The sequence below is a fragment of the Geotrypetes seraphini genome, chromosome 8 (genome assembly GCF_902459505.1).
Source record: "Geotrypetes seraphini chromosome 8, aGeoSer1.1, whole genome shotgun sequence".
Taxonomy (NCBI): Eukaryota; Metazoa; Chordata; class Amphibia; order Gymnophiona; family Dermophiidae; genus Geotrypetes; species Geotrypetes seraphini.
Window position 1 is genome coordinate 67999106 of NC_047091.1, and position 19484 is coordinate 68018589.

Sequence of the window (19484 nt, forward strand, 5' to 3'; positions counted from 1 at the left end):
GGGTCAAGAGGGAGAGAAAGAAAGGCAGAAAGAAAGAAGAGGGCCAGGGGGAGAGAGAAATAAAGAGGGAGGTCAAGGGAAGAGAGAAAGAAAGGCAGAAATAAAGAGGGAGGCCAGGGGGAGAGAGAAAGAAAGGCAGAAATAAAGAGGGGGGCCAGGGGGAGAGAGAAAGAAAGGCAGAAATAAAGAGGGGAGCCAGGGGGAGAGAGAAAGAAAGAGGGGGGGGGCAGGAGAAGAAAGAAGGATCAGAAGAAGGACCAGAGACTCATGAAATCACCAGACAAAAAGGTAGGAAAAATGATTTTATTTCAACTTAGTGATCAAAATGTGTCCGTTTTGAGAATTTATATCTGCTGTCTATATTTTGCACTATAGCCCCCTTTTACTAAAATGCAATAGCGGTTTTTAGCGCAGGGAGCCTATGAGCGTCGAGAGCAGTGTGGGGCATTCAGCGCAGCTCCCTGCGCTAAAAACCGCTATAGCAGTTTAGTAAAAAGGGAGGGGGAATATTTGTCTATTTTTGTATAGTTGTTACTGAGGTGACATTGCATAAAGTCATCTGCCTTGACCTCTTTGAAAACCCGCGGAATATAAATGATGATTAACATTTTCTCTGCGTACAGCGTGCTTTGTGTTTTTAAAATTTTATTGTTGGTAGATCATTTTGACTTGGCCACAAAGGTAAGGGGGAGGGAGGGAGGGGAGCTGCTGAAAGACATCTAGTAATCCTTGCAGGCTTGACTGTGCAGGGAATTGCTTGACTGTGCAGGGAATTATTTTTGTAAAATCATGTTTTGTTATGTGACTGGCATTATCTAGACTTTAATTTCTATGAATGAATAGAATGAAAATGATATAAAATTACTTGCTTGCGGGGACCGCGTGTTCCGGCTCACACAAGGAAGGAGGGGGTGAAAGGGAAAAAGTTTCTCTTCCTTGGAAATAGATTCTGAAGTGACCTCATCAAAGAAGACCAGCACCAAATGTACAAGAAATCCCTTAAACAATGTCAAAAGAGCCCAAAATAGAAAACTGCTACTGCCTTGAGACTCCATTATTGAAGGAATCAACTTGAAATCACAGAAGAGACAGGAAAAGGTTAAATGCCTCATGGAATCCTCAGGTACAAAACACAAACCAAATTGTGAATGAAATCAGAGCAGACAGTAAGAATTATAAAATTGATGTCATTATCCATCTGGAAAAAAAGGCGTACTAGAAATAATGCCTCAGCAATACAATTTTCAGAAGTTCTATTTGCTCATGGTAAGGGAGAAGAGAGACTTCTAGTGATGATGGGGGGACTGATAGAAGATATGAAAGAAGGGTGGTAGAAAAGAACAGATGGTAAAGGAGGGAGGGAAGGGTGGTGGTGGAAAGGAATAGAACAGACATTGAAAGAGGGTAGAGAGGAACAGACCCTGAAAGGAAATGTGGAAGGCAGAGTGGGGAGAAGACGCTGGAAGGGAAGAAGACAGATGCCAGACTATGGGGGAGCGGAGGGAAGAAGATGGGTGCTAGACGGGGACGGTGACGGGGCGGTGAAGGGAACAGCGGTGACGGGGCGGTGAAGGGAACGGCGGTGACGGGGCGGTGCAGAGGATGGTGGGCCGGGGACAGTGCAGTGACGGGGACAGATTTTTTCCCCGTGTCATTCTCTACCGTCCAGACAAATCCAGAAGTCTGGTAACCCTAGACAGTAGGAAGGCGCAGGAGATAACTGACAAGATGGGAGGGGAGGGGCTCCAGAATGAACTATTAGAAAATATATTAGTAAGGTAAAGAAACTAATCTCTTATTCTGGTGCAATAGATGTGTCATTCTGGACAGATGGGATGTACAAAAGCAGTCCCAGAAATCTAGGGTGGGACCACTATGCCGGCTCGTAATACTGAGGACACAAAGGCGGAGTCATCCCTTGCCGCTACATCCACTCTGTAAAACTTGGAAAATGTATGTAGAGTGGACCAAATCACTGCCCTACAATAATAATAATAATAAATTTATTCTTTTATACCGCCATTACCAAAAGTTCTAGGCAGTTTACACCATAAGAAACTGAACAATCAGCGAAATACATTCATACCATAAAAATAAAATCATGCAAAAAGTTAAAAATGTGATTACAAACTTAAAAATACCCAAGTAATAAATTTGTCAAACAGAGAAGACTTGACTAATTTTCGAAAAGAACAATAAGACATGGCTTGATGAACACATTCACTAAGCCAGAATTGTAGTTTACCTGCTTGAAATGCTAAGGTCCTATTGAAGAAGGTCTTACATCTGACACCATTTGGCTTAGGATAGGCAAATAAGTGAGAACTTCTTGTATTCCTTTGATGGTCTATATAGCTCGAAATGAGGAAACAGATAAACTGGAGACTCTCCTGATATCATCTTAAAACAAATGAAAGAAAATTTAAATAGTACTCTTGCTTCTAGTGCTAACCAATGCAATAGATGATAATATGGGCTAATGTGGTCATTCTTCTTCAGACCAAAAATCAAACGAACCGCGGTATTCTGAATTATTCTCAATCTTAAAAATTTTTGGGGAGATCCCAAATAAATAATGTTACAATAATCCAGAATGGGTAAGATCAACGATTGTACCAATAGCCTAAAAGTCACTGGATCAAAGTATTTTTTAATGGTCCGTAATTTCCATAATATAAAAAAACATTTTTGTACTACTAAATTTGTATGATCCAAGTCAGTTGACGGTCAAGCGCGAGTCCCAGAATTTTAATGGAATTGGTTATTGGATAGCCATGGCTATTGAGATAAAGCAATGTTTCTGACAAATCTCCTCAGGAGGCATCGCCCGAGCTTCTGCCCATGAAGTAGCCATGCTTCTAGTCAAATGCAACCTTATGGAGACTAGTGACCATTTCCCACAGGCTGACGAAATGGCTTTATGGATCTGTCTGGAAGTCATGGCCTTGGAAGCTAGTGCATCACGTCTAGCCCGATTAGTGAGCAGAAAAGATGGTCAGATAGCCTGAACTCGTTGGTGAACTCAAGAAAGTCGTGAGGCAGGAGAGAAAGAGAGGATTAAGAGGGGAAAGGGCAAGAGGAGGCAGGAGAGAGTGAGGGGCAGCGGCGAGAGGTAGCTCCGCCCACCCCTCCAATGTCAGCAAAACACAGATCCAGAGCTCCCCCTTAAAAGGGGAGGGGCCAATGGCGAGTCCACCACTATGCCCAGAGAGTAGGGCAGGCAGGAGAAAGTCTGGAGGCAGGAGAGAAAAAGAGGAGGAAGAGGAGAAAGAGGAAGAGGAGACAGGAGTGAGGGGCAGCAGCAAGAGGACAAACACAGCAGACACAGAGGACACACACAAAGCAGCAGGGATAGCAGGTACATAATTAGAAGAGGGACTGCACAGTAACGACACCAAGGATACTACACAGATTCCTACACAAGGAGAAGCCACTTCAGACAAAGCTTGAGAAGGCATATAGGGAAGAATAAGAAGCATAGAGGACCTGGAAAACAGGGAGAAGCCCCTTCTGAGAACAGACCGGCAAGCAGAGAATACAAAAAACAGCAGACAGAAGCAGGATGTTGAGATACCCAGTTTTCTGCACCGTTTGTCGTATGACTACTTCCCCTCTGGAAGGCGATCTTATGTATGTACTCAATGTGAGGAACTGGAGGACCTGAAGAAGCAAGTCAGACTACTTGAGGGCAGAGTACTAGAACTAGAAGCACTTCGAGCAGTTGATGAGGAGATCAAAGACGCAGAAAACTTCATGACTGAGAGGAACATTGAAGAAGTCAGGGAGTTAGAGAAGTTCATTGAGGAGGAATACAGAGAGGCCATGGTAAATCAACTGCAACAGAGGAACTGCCAAGATACACCTACAGTAAGTGAGGACCATCTGGAGGGCAACCACAAGAAAGTAATAGATGACAGGGCAGCAGGACCTGGAAATAGCAGAGGGAACTCACAGGAAGACGAGTCCAGTGCAAGCCAACGCCAGGATGAGGAAAGATGGAAGCGCACCGAGGACACGGACCTGTGGCTAGAGAGATGGAAGTACTCCAAGGACACGGACTTGCGGCTAGAAAGACATGACTAGATAGAGATGACTGCAATCGTTGTGGGGGACTCCATCATCCGACAGCCACATAGCGGGAGGAAGAAAGGATCGGCTGGTGACCTGCCTACCACGAGCCAAGGTAGAGGATATAGTGAGCCGCATCGACAGGATCATCGACAGTATGGAAAGGCTCTTAGGTAGGAAGTTAAAATCCAGAACCTCTAGGGAAGCATTTTCAGAACTGCTCCCTGTTCCATGCGCAGGTCCCAAAAGACAGGCAGAGCTCCAGATTCTCAATGTGTAGATGAGGTGATGGTGCAGGGAGAAAGGTTTTAGATTTGTTAGGAACTGGGTGACATATTGGGTAAGGTGGAGCCTATTACACAAAGATGGGCTCCAGATTAACCAGGGTGAAACCAGGCTGCTAGCATTAACATTTAAAAACCGTCAGCACAATGTGTGGCGGTGGCGGCAAAGAAAGCAAACAGAATGTTGGGCATGATAAAGAAGAGAATCACGAGTAGATCGGAGAGGGTCATAATGCCGCTTTATAGAGCAACTAGTGTTAAAGCCCGTTACATTAACGGGTGCTAGAAAGCAGCCCCCTTTCCCTCTCCCCCTCCCTGACTGTCTCTCTGTGGGCCCCTAGTATTTAAGCCCATTACATTAACGGATGCTAGAATCTATGTCTGTCTTTCTTTATTTCTGTCTCTCCCTCCCACTGTTTTTCTTTCTGTCTGTCTCTCCCTGGCCCCCTTTGTCTCTGTCTTTCTGTGTCTCTCCCTGCCCCTGTATCTTTCTTCTTTTCTTTCTGTCTCCCTCCCTCCCACTGTCTGTCTTTCCTTCTATCCCTCCCCCTCCATTTTTCTGTGCAGCAGCAGCAGTATTTTCCTCCCCCCACCCCACTTCCCTGTGCAGCTGCACCAGCATTTCCCTTCCCCCCACTTCCCTGTATAGCAGCCGCACCAGCATTCCCTCCCCCTCCATTCCCTTCCCCCACACCACTTCCCTGTGCAGCAGCAGCATTTTCCCCTACCACCCCCTTCCCTTCCCGCGGTCTAGCTGGCTCCCTTAGTCCCTTGCCGCCCCCCCTTCCCTTCCCGTGGTCCCGACAAACCTGCCGACTGAAGCAGCGCAGCACTCTACACACGCTGCTTTGGGGCCTTCTACTGCTCTGATTTACTCTGGCACGTCCCTGATGACATCATCAGAGATGCAGCAGAGCAAATCAGGGCAGTAGAAGACCCCGAAGCAGCATGTGTAGAGTGCTTTGGACACTGCTGGAATGGGCAAGTTTGTCGGGACCGCAGGAAGGGAAGGGGGGGCGGCAAGGGATTAAGTCAGTCAGACTAAGTCAGTCAGACGGCGGGAAGGGATGGGAAGGTCATATCGTGATGGGAGGGTCAACGGTCAGGACCACGGGAAGGGAAGGGTGGCGTCAAGGGACTAAGTGAGTCAGTCAGACGGCGGGAAGGGATGAGAGGGTCAGACCGCGATGGAAGGGTCAACGGAGGTTCAGGTGCTTCGAGGAGGGGTGTGAGGGGGGATTGCCGACAAAGAAATTACTTACTGTGAGTGAGGGGGAGCCGGCAAGACCGCAGGGAGCATTTTATGCGCGCAGGGTGCTAGAGTAGATGTCTGAAGCTGAGGGGGGGACAAGCCCAGGACAAATGCCAGGAAGTTCTGCTTCACACAGCAAGTGGTGGACACCTGGAACGCTCTCCCGGTGGAGATTGCTGCGGAACCCACCGTTCTAGGATTTAAGGGCAAGTTAGATGCACATCTCCTCGAAAGGCGCATAGAGGGATACGGGTGACTAAGTTTTCGCCAGGTTACACCCGGCTGGGCCTCCGCGTGAGCGGATCACCGGACTTGATGGACCCAGGGTCTGATCTGGAGATGGCAGTTCTTATGTACTTATCAGATTCCAGACTCAAAACCAATTCTGTGCGACTCCATATTTCAGCCATTTTTGCGTACCATTACTTGCTGGATGGGAAACCGATTTCACAGAATCCTTTGGTATCTCGTTTCCTGCGAGGTCTTAATCTCCGGCCTCCACTTTACACCCCCCCCCCCCTTCAACCTGGGACCTTAATGTTGTCTTGGACCATTTGATGAAACATCTCTTTGAACCTTTGGGGTGTGCTACATTACCCTTTCTTACGTGGAAAACAGCATTGCTCATAGCTCTTACATCAGAACGAAGTTAGTGAATTGCAAGTGTTAGTTATCTATTCTCCATGCCTCCAAGTTTTCCCTACTAAAGTGATTCTGCGCACTCATCCAAAGTTCCTTCCAAAAATAGCAACAGACTTCCATATCAATCAATCTAACATTACCATTGGTTTTTCCTCCTCCACATCCTTCTTCAGCGGAACAAAGTCTTCACACACTAGATTCCAGAAGGGCACTTTTGTTTTACCTAGATAAAACTGCACCTCTCTGTACTACTAATCAACTTTTTGTCTTCAATTCAGCTACCCAAGAAAATGCAGTATCTAAACGGACTATATCTTCATGGATTGCTAACTGCATCTCTTTTTGCTATGCTAGAGCTTATTTATCTCCTCCAGGACAGATTGGAGAACATCAAGTACAAGCTACAGCTTTCTCAGTTGCGAATTTGAGATCAGTCCCAATTCAAGATATTTGCAGATCAGCTTGGTCCTCTGTATATACTTTCACCAAGCACATACTTTCACTAAGCACTATTGTTTGGATCAAAGTTCAGTGCAAGATACACAGTTTGGACAGTTCGACTTCTGAAATGTATTTGCACTATAAGTTTTATACCTTCACCCATCTCAGTGTTCAACTAGGGACTCACCAGCAAGTGTGGCTGCATTTCCCCTGCTTGTCTCTGGAGAAAGCAAAGTTGCTTACCTGTAACAGGTGTTCTCCATAGACAAGCAGGGGAATGCAGCCACACTTGCCACCATCCCTTTTACCAGTTTTCTAAGCTAGTGACATAACTGACAGCTAAGGGGTAGGCTCACAGAAGCAAGGCATCCTGCACTTGCTCAGTAGAAAAAAATAAAAATTCTATTGAAACTGGGGAGAGCACCGGCATACAGGCTCAGTCAGAGGAAAGCACCAGCAAGTGTGGCTAAATTCCCCTGCTGTCTACGAAGAACACCTGTTACAGGTAAGCAACTTTGCTTCCACTGTGGCGGAAGCTGACCTCTGAACATCAGCTTTGAACTGTTTGGAGGATTTTCACCAGAGAGACACTTGCGTTTCACAAAAACATCACCAGTGCACTCCCCAGTGTTCCCCAACGCCATTTTCATGGGAGTCAATGCAGAAGGCGCTAGAAGACCCTCCTTGGAGGCTGAAGGTGCCAAATCTGGGCAAACCTCGCACCCCTCATAGGCCAAAGCACAAGTAGAACACAGCTGCACATCCAACAGCCATCCACCATAAATGAGGCATGAATCTATGACATCCTGCCCTGGTTTTATTTAAAAAATGAAGCTGGCAAGTACAAAAAAATAACTCTAAATTCAAATCTGGAAATATCCATGATGGCCACTGAAGGCCTGTTTTGACTAAAAATAGCCTGGGAAAACCACAGAGAACCCGGAATAAAGTGGGATTGTATAAGAAATGAGTTTTAGAGAGTCACAGACCACCCCTGAAGTTCCTATAGGAAATAATGGAGGTGTACGCAACAGTGTCTGACATGCTTGCCTGTCAGCTCTTTTCACTGCATCTGAATGGAGGAAAAGGATTTTCTGCCTCAGACTAGCTCCAAAATGACCAGACTTGCAGATCTTCAGACTGCCAGTCAGACGGACGCTGACTGTAACCTCTGTCCCCAGGGATCCTCTCCACGCAACCAGGGGTGGGAAATGCAGGCTGCACCCTAAAACCCAAAGGAGTTTTACTCAGGATGCATATAGCCTGTATTTAAAAACCCTGACAAGGTCAGAGAGCAAGCAAGCTTCCAGGAGAATGGACCCCTGAGTCCAGGAAGGGTGGCACACAGTAGGCTAGCTCCACAGACCCACTGTCCAGCTCTGCTGGACTGTATCCTTTCCTCAATCAAGAGGACCACCACAAAAGTGGTCTCAAGGCACTCAAGCCACTGAAAAGATGAACTTTAAGCGAAAAATTAAGAAAAGATTCATAGCAAATCCAAGACTTCTGCACAGATTGCTTGCAGAAATTTAAACTACAGGGGGGCCCTAACTCCCTCTCTGAGGTGGGAGGAGCATGTGCTCAGAAAAGTGTTTGGATTTCTGTAACTTCCAAATTGCAGAAGGGATCAAACATCTAGCATACTGAATCCGGAAGGGACTTAACAGAATTTTCACTAAAATATAGTGCCCCCCTCAACATACTTCCACCCCTTTATTCAACTCCTTAACCCTTCTCAAGGACACTTACTTGATAGCAGTACTTAATCTTTCTGTGGCCATGACACCAATCTGTTCAGCCACAGAAAGCACCAATCTGTTCAGCCACAGAAAGCACAGGACAATATGTCCTATAGAGCGTTCACCCAGGTTGCAACCCAATCATGGGTTTGTGACCCCAGTGGAAAGCTCTGCATGATAAGCAGACAGTACACCAACGCAAAACCAGATTTTTATTTTTTTAATAATGAATGAAATTGATCTGCTCCCTTGATTAGCATAGAACTGGCGCATCTGTCTTTCCCCTTACCTCCTCACAGCACCGACGGCTAACAACAGCTCTATAGTTCATCTTGGCCCACAGCGTGTCTCGCAGCCTCAGAAACTGTGACAGGAGTGCCCGCCAGCTGTCACCAAGTGCCCATGGGAAGATCTCATACTTGTACTCCTCTTCATCCTCTTCCATGTCATTAGCCAGGTATCTAAGGAAGAACATTGCAGGCAGAGTTATAATATCTGTCAGGCTTTATCGAGGTTTAGAGTTCTTAGGGTTCAAAAACCCAAAGGTTTGCCTGAGCAGGCAGCCAATTTCATCCTGGTTTTCAAAGAATGACAGCAAAACAAAAACTAAATGTTAATAGCAGATCTAGGCCTTGCATCATTCCCTCCCCCCCCCACCAGGGATCCTGGTACTTAACAATTGTTTCCTATCACTATTTTATTAACTAGATTTGTCAGTCACTAAAAAAACTACCTCCTCTTTTGAAAATATCTTCTGGATTTTGTTTTCTACTAGCAAGTACTTGCCAGCCTCAGCACTTGTCATTGTTCTGACAGTGCAGATGGTTCTCAGGTTTAAGAGAAGTCAGTGAGCAAGGGATGGGAGCCACCACAAATGTTACCAGAATCTGCAGGAGCCTCCTTACTCCAGTCTTCCCCATTGCTTGTCATCAGGTCTCATACCTCCATGAGCCCAAATGGTCATACTTTCCAGAACAGCATGTTCCCTCCACCATTGATTTGGGCTGTTTTCTATCAGCCATAGGAGCTTGATGCCACAGTATTAGCCCTTCCTTCCAGTACAGCATGATGCTACTGAAAGAAGCCATTTGGGATATTTGCATTAGAAATATTCATTGTAAGGCTGGTTATTGAAATTTGTTGTGAAATATGTATTTTTCCACCAATTATATTCAGGTTTTGTATGTTATTTGCTTAGAGGGTTGGGGTGGAAAGAATATGATAGAGGTCTATGAAATGCTGAAATGAGTAGAGCAGGTAAATGTGAACCTATTCACTTTTCTTTTCTTTTTGCAATTGTTTATTTATAGAAAAACAGGTGCAGAACACAGAAAAGAAAAACAGAACATTGCGCACATTCAGTAATACAGAATGAGTATTATCAACATAGGATACCATCAATCACTACTGCGGTCATCCCATATTGCCAACATCCAACAGCAATAAACAAAATTACAAATACTGTTTTCCATAATAAACCCTAGAATCCCCCACCCCCTTAAGCTCCCCCTATCCCTAGTAACAGCTAAGGATCACCATCGAAATACATAACCAATCTGGCCATAAGATATTGATATGTCCATACAATAACTGGAAAGAGAAAACAGACATAATAAAGGACTAGACAGTCCCATACATATTCTGGTTACTATCCACCTCCCTCCACCGCTAAATATCATCCCCAAATATCCAAAAACTATAGCCATCTGCGCGTCAACAGAGCAGACAGTCTATACCTAGTGATCATCAAATAGCTCTCACCCAAGGAAATGATATACCGGCAGACATGATCTGGAGCTCCTTTCAAGATTTAGAGTGGAATAATTACACCCGACTATATAACAAATACTCTAAATCCTATTGCGTTCTGGATTCATGCCCCCCAGAAATCATGAAAGCGGCACCTTTAAAATTTAAACTATCGCTGATGCAATACTTGGCTCACAACCTAAAAACTGGGAAGTTTCTCTCTAATAATGGTCACATAATAATAACCCCAATTCTAAAAAAATCGAAAAGAATCTTCAGCCCTAATATCCAACTATAGACCGGTAGCATCCATTCCGTTTATTGTAAAAATAATGGAGGGATTGGTACACATCCAACTGATGGATTATCTTGATCAGGTCTCTCTCCTACATGAAACTCAATACGGTTTTAGACCGTTATTCAGTACTGAGACAGTAATTGCGGCTATCTTAGACAATCTGCACCTACTGTTTAGTAAGGGCCTTAATGCCCTGGTTATGCAATTCGATATGAGTTCTGCCTTTGATCTAGTAGACCACGAGAAACGCCATTGGCATCAGGGATGAGGTGCTGAACTGGTTCCGTGGCTTCCTTATATCCCGCACTTATCAGGTACGTTTTAATTATGAGCTTTCAAACACCTGGAGCAATCCATCCGGTGTGCCTCAAGGATCTCCACTATCTCCATTGCTCTTCAACGTCTATATGTCCTCACTGGGCACGCAGCTAACCCAGCTGGGAATAAAACTATTTAGTTAACATCCCATTCGCTAATTCTGTCTCTGAAACTATTCCCAAAGCTTCAGAAGCCATAAACATGATGGAGCACTGGATGACAAACTTTAGGCTCAAACTTAATTCAGAAAAAACAACTTTCTTCGTTGCTTCGCCTCATCCGCTTGACACCAAATCACCACTATGTATCAATAAACTTAGTTACCCTATCCAGCCCACCATTAAGATACTAGGTGTAACCATGAAAGACCAGGTAGACTCCTTAATCAGAAAGTGATTCTTTACTCTCTGGAAACTCAGATCCATTAAAGCTTACTTCGATACATCAGCATTCAGAACCCTAGTCCAATCCCTCGTACTAAGTCTACTTGACTACTGTAACATCGCTTATTTAGCAATGTCCCAAAATGCAGCAGTCAGACTGATCTTTGGGCTGAGGAAGTTTGACCACATGACACCCTACTACCGGCAGCTGCATTGACTGCCAATGACAGCGCGCGTAAAGTTTAAATTTGCCTGCTTCTGCTTTAAAGCACTACACGGACTTGCCCCTAAATACATAACTGACCTTTTCTTCTTCTCAGCCAACAGACACAAGAGAAGCTCACATTCCAATTTCGTTTCCCCCCCAGTTCGAGGTTGTAAACCAGTGGTCTCAAACTCAAACCCTTTGTAGGGCCACATTTTGGATTTGTAGGTACTCGGAGGGCCTCAGAAAAAAAATGTTAATTTCTTATTAAAGAAATGACAATTTTGCATGAGATAAAAATCTTTCCTTTTGGCTAAGTCTTAATAATAATATGGTAATTTATAGCTAAAGAGACATATGATCAAGAAACTGTTTTATTTTACTTTTGCGATTATGATAAACATACCGAGGGCCTCAAAATAGTACCTGGCGGGCCGCGAGTTTGAGACCACTGTTGTAAACTGAAAAAACACCATGAACACCTTCTCTCACACCAAGCAGCATCATGGGGTAAAGACCTAGAACAATTGCTTTCGCCCACTACTTATGGGGAATTTAGGAAACATCTAAAAACACACTTGTTCCTAAAGCATCTAGACAACTGATCCTCTCTTCTCTCTCCCCTCTATAGCAATTAACTTGTCCTTTTGATCACTCTCTCCTCAACAATGAATTTCCTGTCCTATTAATTCTCTTTCTTCCTCCCCTCTTAAAGTCAATTCAATTTGTTACCTTTGCTTAATCTTCTGTGAACCGCATAGAACTTCATGGTATTGCGGTATATAAGCTGTTATTATTATTATACCTCTCACACACACCCCCAATTTTTCTCTCATAAATGTTAATGTGGGCGCCCATAGGTCTCCACCAATGAGCCAAAATCAAACTGGCTGCTGTGAATGCCAAACGAGCCAGTTTGTCTTGAATGACTTCTACACCCCCCCCCCCTAGCATTACCTCCAATAAAGCAGTCTCCGCCCTCTCTGCAACAGGAATCTGGAGAAGCTTACTCGCATAGCAAAATACCTGCTCCCAATAAACCTTAATATGCGGGCATCCCCCTCCAACATTTATCCGTATACGATTTAGTCATTTTACTGAGGCGGGCTGGTGTTATATACCAACACACCAGAATCTTAAGTACATTCTCTACCAGTAGGGAAACCACCGCTATATGGTGCATTAGTATCATTATTTGTTCCCATTCCTCCATAGTATAGACAATCCGTAGATCAACCTCCCAAGCCACCATATAGGATATTTTCTGGCCCTTATCCGCATGCAGTAATTTATATAGAAACAAAAATACACCCTCTTTGCACCGGACTCCCCAGACTTTGTTCAAATGTTGAGCACCGTAGTGCAGTTGGCTCTGCAACTTTAGCCACCAGAAGATAATTTTTCACCTGTAAATAAGGGAATACTTCCCTCGACTCTAGCTGAAACTGAGTCCGAACAGTAAGGAATGCTCTTAGACACCCCATCCAATAACTGGCCAAAATACTGGAGTCCCCTACGCTCCCATCTTTTAAAGATTCCCCCCTCCCTGACCGGTATAAAATCTGTAGCAAACAATATAGGAAGGAAGTATATAACCTGGACCTTACCCACCAACTTCCTAGAAGTACCTTTCCATATGTGGATGGTCTACCTAGTGAATGGATTAACTATGTCCATCAATTCCCTGTCCCCCAATCCAACCCACAGAATATATCTTAAAATTCTAATTCCTTGAGGTCCCTACAAAAGCCCTTGCTCCACCCATACCCATAACTTAAGGGGAAGGGAATGCCAATTTACAACTGCCCAAAGCTGGGCTGCATGATAATACTTTTCTAAATTGGGAATACCCAAACCACCCTCTGCCTTAAACTTAAAACATGGTGTACCATGCCACTCTGGGATGCCTGCCCCCCCTATATGAATCTCAAAATGCTCCTATGCCACCTCTGGAAGTACAATTTAGGAATTTCAATAGGCAACACTTGAAATAAGTACAAGAATTTAGGTAAAAGCATCATCCGCACTACCTCCATTCTTCCCATCTAGGAAATGTATAATTTATCCCATCTATCCAAGTCCCACAAGAGTGAAAAGACCAACTGAATATAATTTAAATGAAACAGTGATGTCCAATCTACCCCCGAGTGTATTCCCAGGTATCTTATTGGACCTTTTACCTACCAAAAAGGACCCTTACGCTTTAACTCCTGGAACCGAGATATTCAATATCTCAGTCTTGTTCATTTTAGCCTTAAAACCGGATAACAGGCCATATTCAGACATAAGGTCCTGAAGAGCCAAGAGTGACGCCTCCAAACCCTCCACTATAGCCAAGATATCATCAGCAAATAGAAATAATTTATGTTCTTCATCATTAATTTGTAATCCTTGAAACCTGTCCGATTGTCGAATCTTTTGCAGTAGGGGCTCAATCACCGAAGCGAAGAGTAGTGGAGAGAGTGGGCACCCCTGCCTCATCCCTCTCTTAAGCTCAAATGGGGTAGAATATGCTCCATTTATTTTGACACACGCCATCAGACTGTTATACAAGGTTAGAATCCAGGAAATAAAACAATTCCCCATCCCCATATATCGTAGTACTACAGCCATAAACCTCCAGTCCATGTGGTCAAAAGCCTTTTCTGCATCCACAGCCACTGCCACCCAAGGGGACCAGATTCATCTCTCCTGTTAAAATAAATTCAGCACTCTGCAGATCCCATCTGCCGCCTGTCTCCCTCCTATGAATCCAACCTGGTCTGGGTGGATAAGCGTTGGCATGTAAATCGACAATCTAATCTGCCAGTATTTGAGCCAAAAGTTTTGTATCTATTCCCAGAAGTGAGATAGGTCTGTAACTGCCACACTAAGTGATGTCTTTGCCCGGTTTTGGTAGGACTGTTATACCTGCTAGTCAAATAAAAAAAGGTAACTGCTATCCATCTCTCAAGGTATTAAATAGCCACATCAATAGAGGTCTGTTGAATCTTAATGTAATCAATGTGGACAGGTTTTTAATATTGTTTGAAGATTTTTGCAAGAAATAAAAGGAAAGTCAAGAACAATGTAGTTTCCACAGCTTTTTTGGTGTTTGGATTGCTCCTTTTCCTATGGAAAATTGGGTCTTTTGTCTGCAGTATCAATAGAGGTGCCACCAAAGAACAGAATTTCTTATAATCCCTTAAACCCATCTAGTCCTAGGGATTTCCTTGGCTTAAGCTTGCGAATTACTTCTTGTACTTCCTCCACTGTGATGTCACTATCCAATCCAGATAGAGACTTCAAACTTAAGTCTGATAAGTACTGTGCAATGTTATCATCTGAACCCTGATGCTCAGGGGTGTACAATTCCTGTAAAATTCCCTAAAATGCTGTTGGATACCAGCCTCATCAGTCAGAATAGAGCTGTCTTTAGCCTGGATGGACATAATATTGGATTGGGATGGCTGAATTTTTATATGGTAAGCCAGCAACTTGCCTGTTCTACTTAATATAACATAACAGCAGATTTCTAGACCGCATAGTCATTAGTTCAATGCGGTTAACAAAAGATTATGCTATGGGAAATTACAGTATTAGTGAGATGCAAAGAAAATTTAGCTGGTCAGAAATTTAGCTAGTCAGAAATTTGGAGAACAGAAAAGTCTTCAAACGTTTTCTATAATGCTTATAAGATATAGTGGCAATCTTTCCATTTTAAATTTAATATCCTCATCTGCCAACTTCCCCAGTCCCAAACGTGTTTCCTGAATCCGCAACCTAAGCTGGTCTCCCCCTTGTCCACGTTTATGTTAGTCAACTAACCTCAATAGGATACCCCTCAATTTCTGTTACTACAGTTGGAAAAATTGGAATAGATTGAACTACAGTTTTTGGTGGAATTCAGTGTGTTATATTTATAAAATGGAAAGAACATTAGCTATTCAGAAAGGGAATTTTAATAAATTTCAAGATGTGTTGAGGCCATTAACAAATTATTGCAATGAATAGGTATTATTTTCCCTGATTTAAACAAATGAAAGAATGGGGTGGGGAGAGGGGGACTTTATTATATGGTATGAAATATTGAAGGGATGGGAGGGAAAGGGATAAATTCTATTTAATATGAAGAATTGTAGAATTTCAAGTGATGTATTTAAGTTAAAATGTGGTTACTTTTTGATGCACTTGATGTAAGTTATAAAATGAATAAAGAATTAAAAAAAATAAAATAAATTTTATAATACTGTCTGGCCAAAGTGCTCATCTCACCTGGAAAAAGATTCCAGACAATGTGAGGTGAATGTATGAACCAAGGACCAAGTAGCAGCTTACATCAATAGGAGTAAAGCGAAGAAAAGCTACTGATGCTGCCATAGCTTGAACTTAATGGGCTGTGACCCAATTCTCCAGTTGCAGCCCAGCATAAGCATATAACAGAACGATCTGTAGGAACCCAACCAGTTGGAAATCGTTCTCTTGGAAAGAGAATGTTAGGATCAAAGGAGACAAAAAGTTGGGAAATGTTCTATGCGGCTTTGTTGTGTTGAGATAATAGGCCAAAGCCCGCTTGCACTCCAGAATGTGAGGAGCTGTTTCTCCAGGACGAGAAAGAAGTTAAGGAAAAAATACTGGAAGCACAATTAATTGATTGACTGAGATGAAATTCAGTGACTACCTTTGGAAAGAACTTTGGATGGTGAAAGTTTCAAGTTCATTAAAAAAAATTTTATACTAAATTTCTAGGTGGTGTACAAATTTAAAAAGTATCTTAAAAACAAATTAAAATTAAATTACTAAACAGAACCAGAATAGAACAACCTTGTTATGATAAGTGATGCGTGGCTTAGAAACCTAACATGGTGGAAGCTTAATCACTGAACTCCGTACCTCCAATAAACCCCTGATGTATTAAGGTATACATTTCTTCTAAAATTGATCAATTTTGAAGAATACAAAACCCAAAATGTCCTCAGCGCGTCAGGCAAAGGGCGATTCAGCGTTATCAGGAGGAAATGCTAAAAGGATTAAGGCTGATCCGCCGATGCCCTCTAGAGTGTCGCTTCCGTCGGATGATATTTTTTTTTTTTTTTTTTATTTATTCAAGTTTTATAACATTATTACATATACATAATAATAAAGTAAGGAGCATAAATGAAATTAATACATCAACCACAAGGCTATCACATAACTTCCTCTAGTCCTCATAACTATGGGAGGGCAAGTACTATATATTCTAACAAATGTCATATAAACATGATCATATAGACCAAAACATATTAGTGTTTAGAAATTCAAAACTCCAAATAATTAATTATGTGGTAGCAGAGGAAATACTAATGGATTCTTGATGTTGCAAAAATTGTTCTAATTGAGTTGAGTCCCAATAAACATAATCATTTTCCTTAAATTTAATCAAGCATTTACAAGGAAATTTTAAATAAAATGTGGCTCCTAAAGCCAACACCCTAGATTTCAAAGCCAAAAAAGATTTTCTTCTCAATTGTGTTGCTTGGGCCACATCAGGAAAAATCAATACATTGTCTCCGCAAAATTTAGTCTGCTTATTCTGAAAATAAGCTTTCATTATCAAGGATTTATCTATCTCTCTAGAACAAGTTATAAGAAGTGTAGATCTAGTTTGGATTATATCCTGTGAGTCTTCTAAAAAACCAGTTAAGTCAAAATCAATTTGTTCCAACTGATCTATACCTAATTCTGTGTGAACTTTTTTCCTCTGAGGGATATAATACAAATTTGTCAGAGGCAAATTTTCTGCGTCCGTCATCCCCAAAATTTCCTTAAAATATCTTTTAACCAATATTTCTGGAGATAATAAATGTGTTTTGGGGAAATTAACTAGGCGCAGATTTTTTGCTCTGTATAAGTTCTCCATTTTCTCAAATTTCATATGAGTGATATGAAAATCCTTAACTGCTGTTGTAGAAACTGCTTGTAGTGTCACCACTTGAGACTCTGTTGTTCTAATCGATTTTTCCATAATTTTTAAATTTGAATCAACGTTTGCAAACTTTTCAATCACCTCTTGCGAAAATTTTTCATTTTGTTGAACCACAGATTTTAATAACCCCTCCATACGAGTATTAATTTGCCAAAGATCTTTCAAAGTAACTTCCTGAGGTTCAGTCGGAGGCTCTCTGGGAAACAAAGCCTCACCTTGAAAAGATAAGGCTTTGGGCATCACCCCATAAACCAATGAGGGTGATCCCACCTGCCCAGAGAATTCCCCTGACTGACTATTGGAGCCTATCTTAGGTTCCAAAACATCAGGATTATTCGGTGGAGGGGGAGGAGTTCTACCTGGGGGGCTAAGGGATGCCCCCGATAGCGAATCCGCTCCTTGGCTGTGACTTAAAGTACTGGTTGGAATAAAGTGTTTATCAATGGGACCTAATAATATCGGTGTGGACACCTTAGCTTTGCCTTTCCTTTTCCCCATAGCAGTAAATATTAATACATACAGTTCCTCCCGTTCCTCCCAGTGTCTCCAAGGGGCTCCCAAGGGGCAAACGTGCCCCTAGGGCACGCCCCTTTGGCCACGCCCTTTGGCCACGCCCTGCGGCCGCGCGCCGCAGTCGCGGCGTCCTTTTAGCCCCGGAGGAAGGACCCGCGTGACGTCAGTGCTGCTGTCTCCGCGGGTGCCTGACCGAAAACCAGCTCCGACTCTCCAGCTTCCAGATGGCAAAGAAGCGCTGCAGTCCAGGGCACACTCAAAGTCCACCAAGATGGTAACACCCAAAACAACCTGCCTCTCCGGTCTCCTGCAGTCGCGGCGTCCTTTTAGCCCCGGAGGAAGGACCCGCGTGACGTCAGTGCTGCTGTCTCCGCGGGTGCCCGACCGAAAACCAGCTCCGACTCTCCAGCTTCCAGATGGCAAAGAAGCGCTGCAGTCCAGGGCACACTCAAAGTCCACCAAGATGGTAACACCCAAAACAACCTGCCTCTCCCTCCGTCGGATGATATTACAGACAACACAGGTATTATAGTAGAGCTAAGAAACATAATACTAGGGGTAAAAGAAGAAGTGACCAACTTAAAAAAAGAAAATAGAAATTGCTAACTCTCAGGCTAGATTAGCTAGAGTTGTAAAAGCTGAGGAAATTCTGATACAATTCAGGAATGATCACCAAGCTATACAAAGTCTGGAAAAAAACCCTGAAAATATGGAAAACAGGTCGAGACGGAATAATTTAAGAATTTTAAATTTACCAGAAGATTTGGAGGGGAAAGATGCTATTGCTTTTTTAGAAGGAATTATACCAAAAATAATGACATTAAGCCCTCGATTTCCTTTAGAGATCGAGAGGGCTCATAGAATCCCTGTAAGATCAAGTATATGAGGGATTCCAAGACCGTTGATTTTCAGAGTGATGAGATATCAACAGGCTATAGAAATATTAAATTTGGCAAAAGCAAATAATGAAACTCTGGCAAAAAACATTAAAAAAGGGGACAAATCCTTCTTTAGGTATATCAGTGATAGGAAAAGGAACACAGACGGTATAGTACGCCTTAGACAACCGGACGGAAACTACACAGTGGCGGATTCAGAAAAAGCAGAACTACTAAATGAATATTTCTGCTCAGTCTTCACCTGCGAAGCACCGGGACACGGACCACAGTTAAAGGTAAAACAAGACGTGGATGACCCGTTTCAGAATTTTGAGTTCACACCTGGGGACGTCTACAACGAACTGGCAAGGCTAAAGGTAAACAAGGCCATGGGACCGGACAATTTACACCCAAGAGTGCTCAGAGAATTGAGAGATGTTCTGACGGAACCATTGGCAGTGCTCTTCAATCTCTCACTAAGTACGGGGAAAGTTCCCTTAGACTGGAAAACAGCCAACGTCGTTCCTCTACATAAAAAGGGTTGCAAGGCTGAGGCTGCGAACTATAGACCGGTAAGTCTCACCTCAATAGTGTGTAAACTCATGGAAACACTAATTAAGTATAAATTAGATACGATCCTGAACGAGGGAAATCTCCGGGATCCCAGTCAATATGGATTCACCAAGGGTAGGTCATGCCAGTCCAATCTTATCAGCTTCTTTGACTGGGTAACAAGAAGACTGGACTCAGGAGAGTCCTTGGACGTCGTG

At 43.1% G+C, this 19484-nt stretch overlaps 1 protein-coding gene across 10 annotated transcripts in view; it reads right to left on the reverse strand.

Annotated features, from left to right (window-relative positions):
* The window catches only part of SPDYC (speedy/RINGO cell cycle regulator family member C), a 200083-nt gene that overhangs the window by 74923 nt on the left and 105676 nt on the right, over positions 1-19484 (reverse strand). For all 10 annotated transcript variants that reach the window (XR_004540272.1, XR_004540270.1, XR_004540271.1 and 7 more), the window contains one exon: positions 8716-8887. Coding sequence is in view for 7 of the 10 variants with exons in the window: in XM_033953795.1 (XP_033809686.1) it covers positions 8716-8887 (172 nt within the window). In the remaining 3 variants the exon portion in view is untranslated. The remainder of the gene's footprint in view (positions 1-8715; positions 8888-19484) is intronic.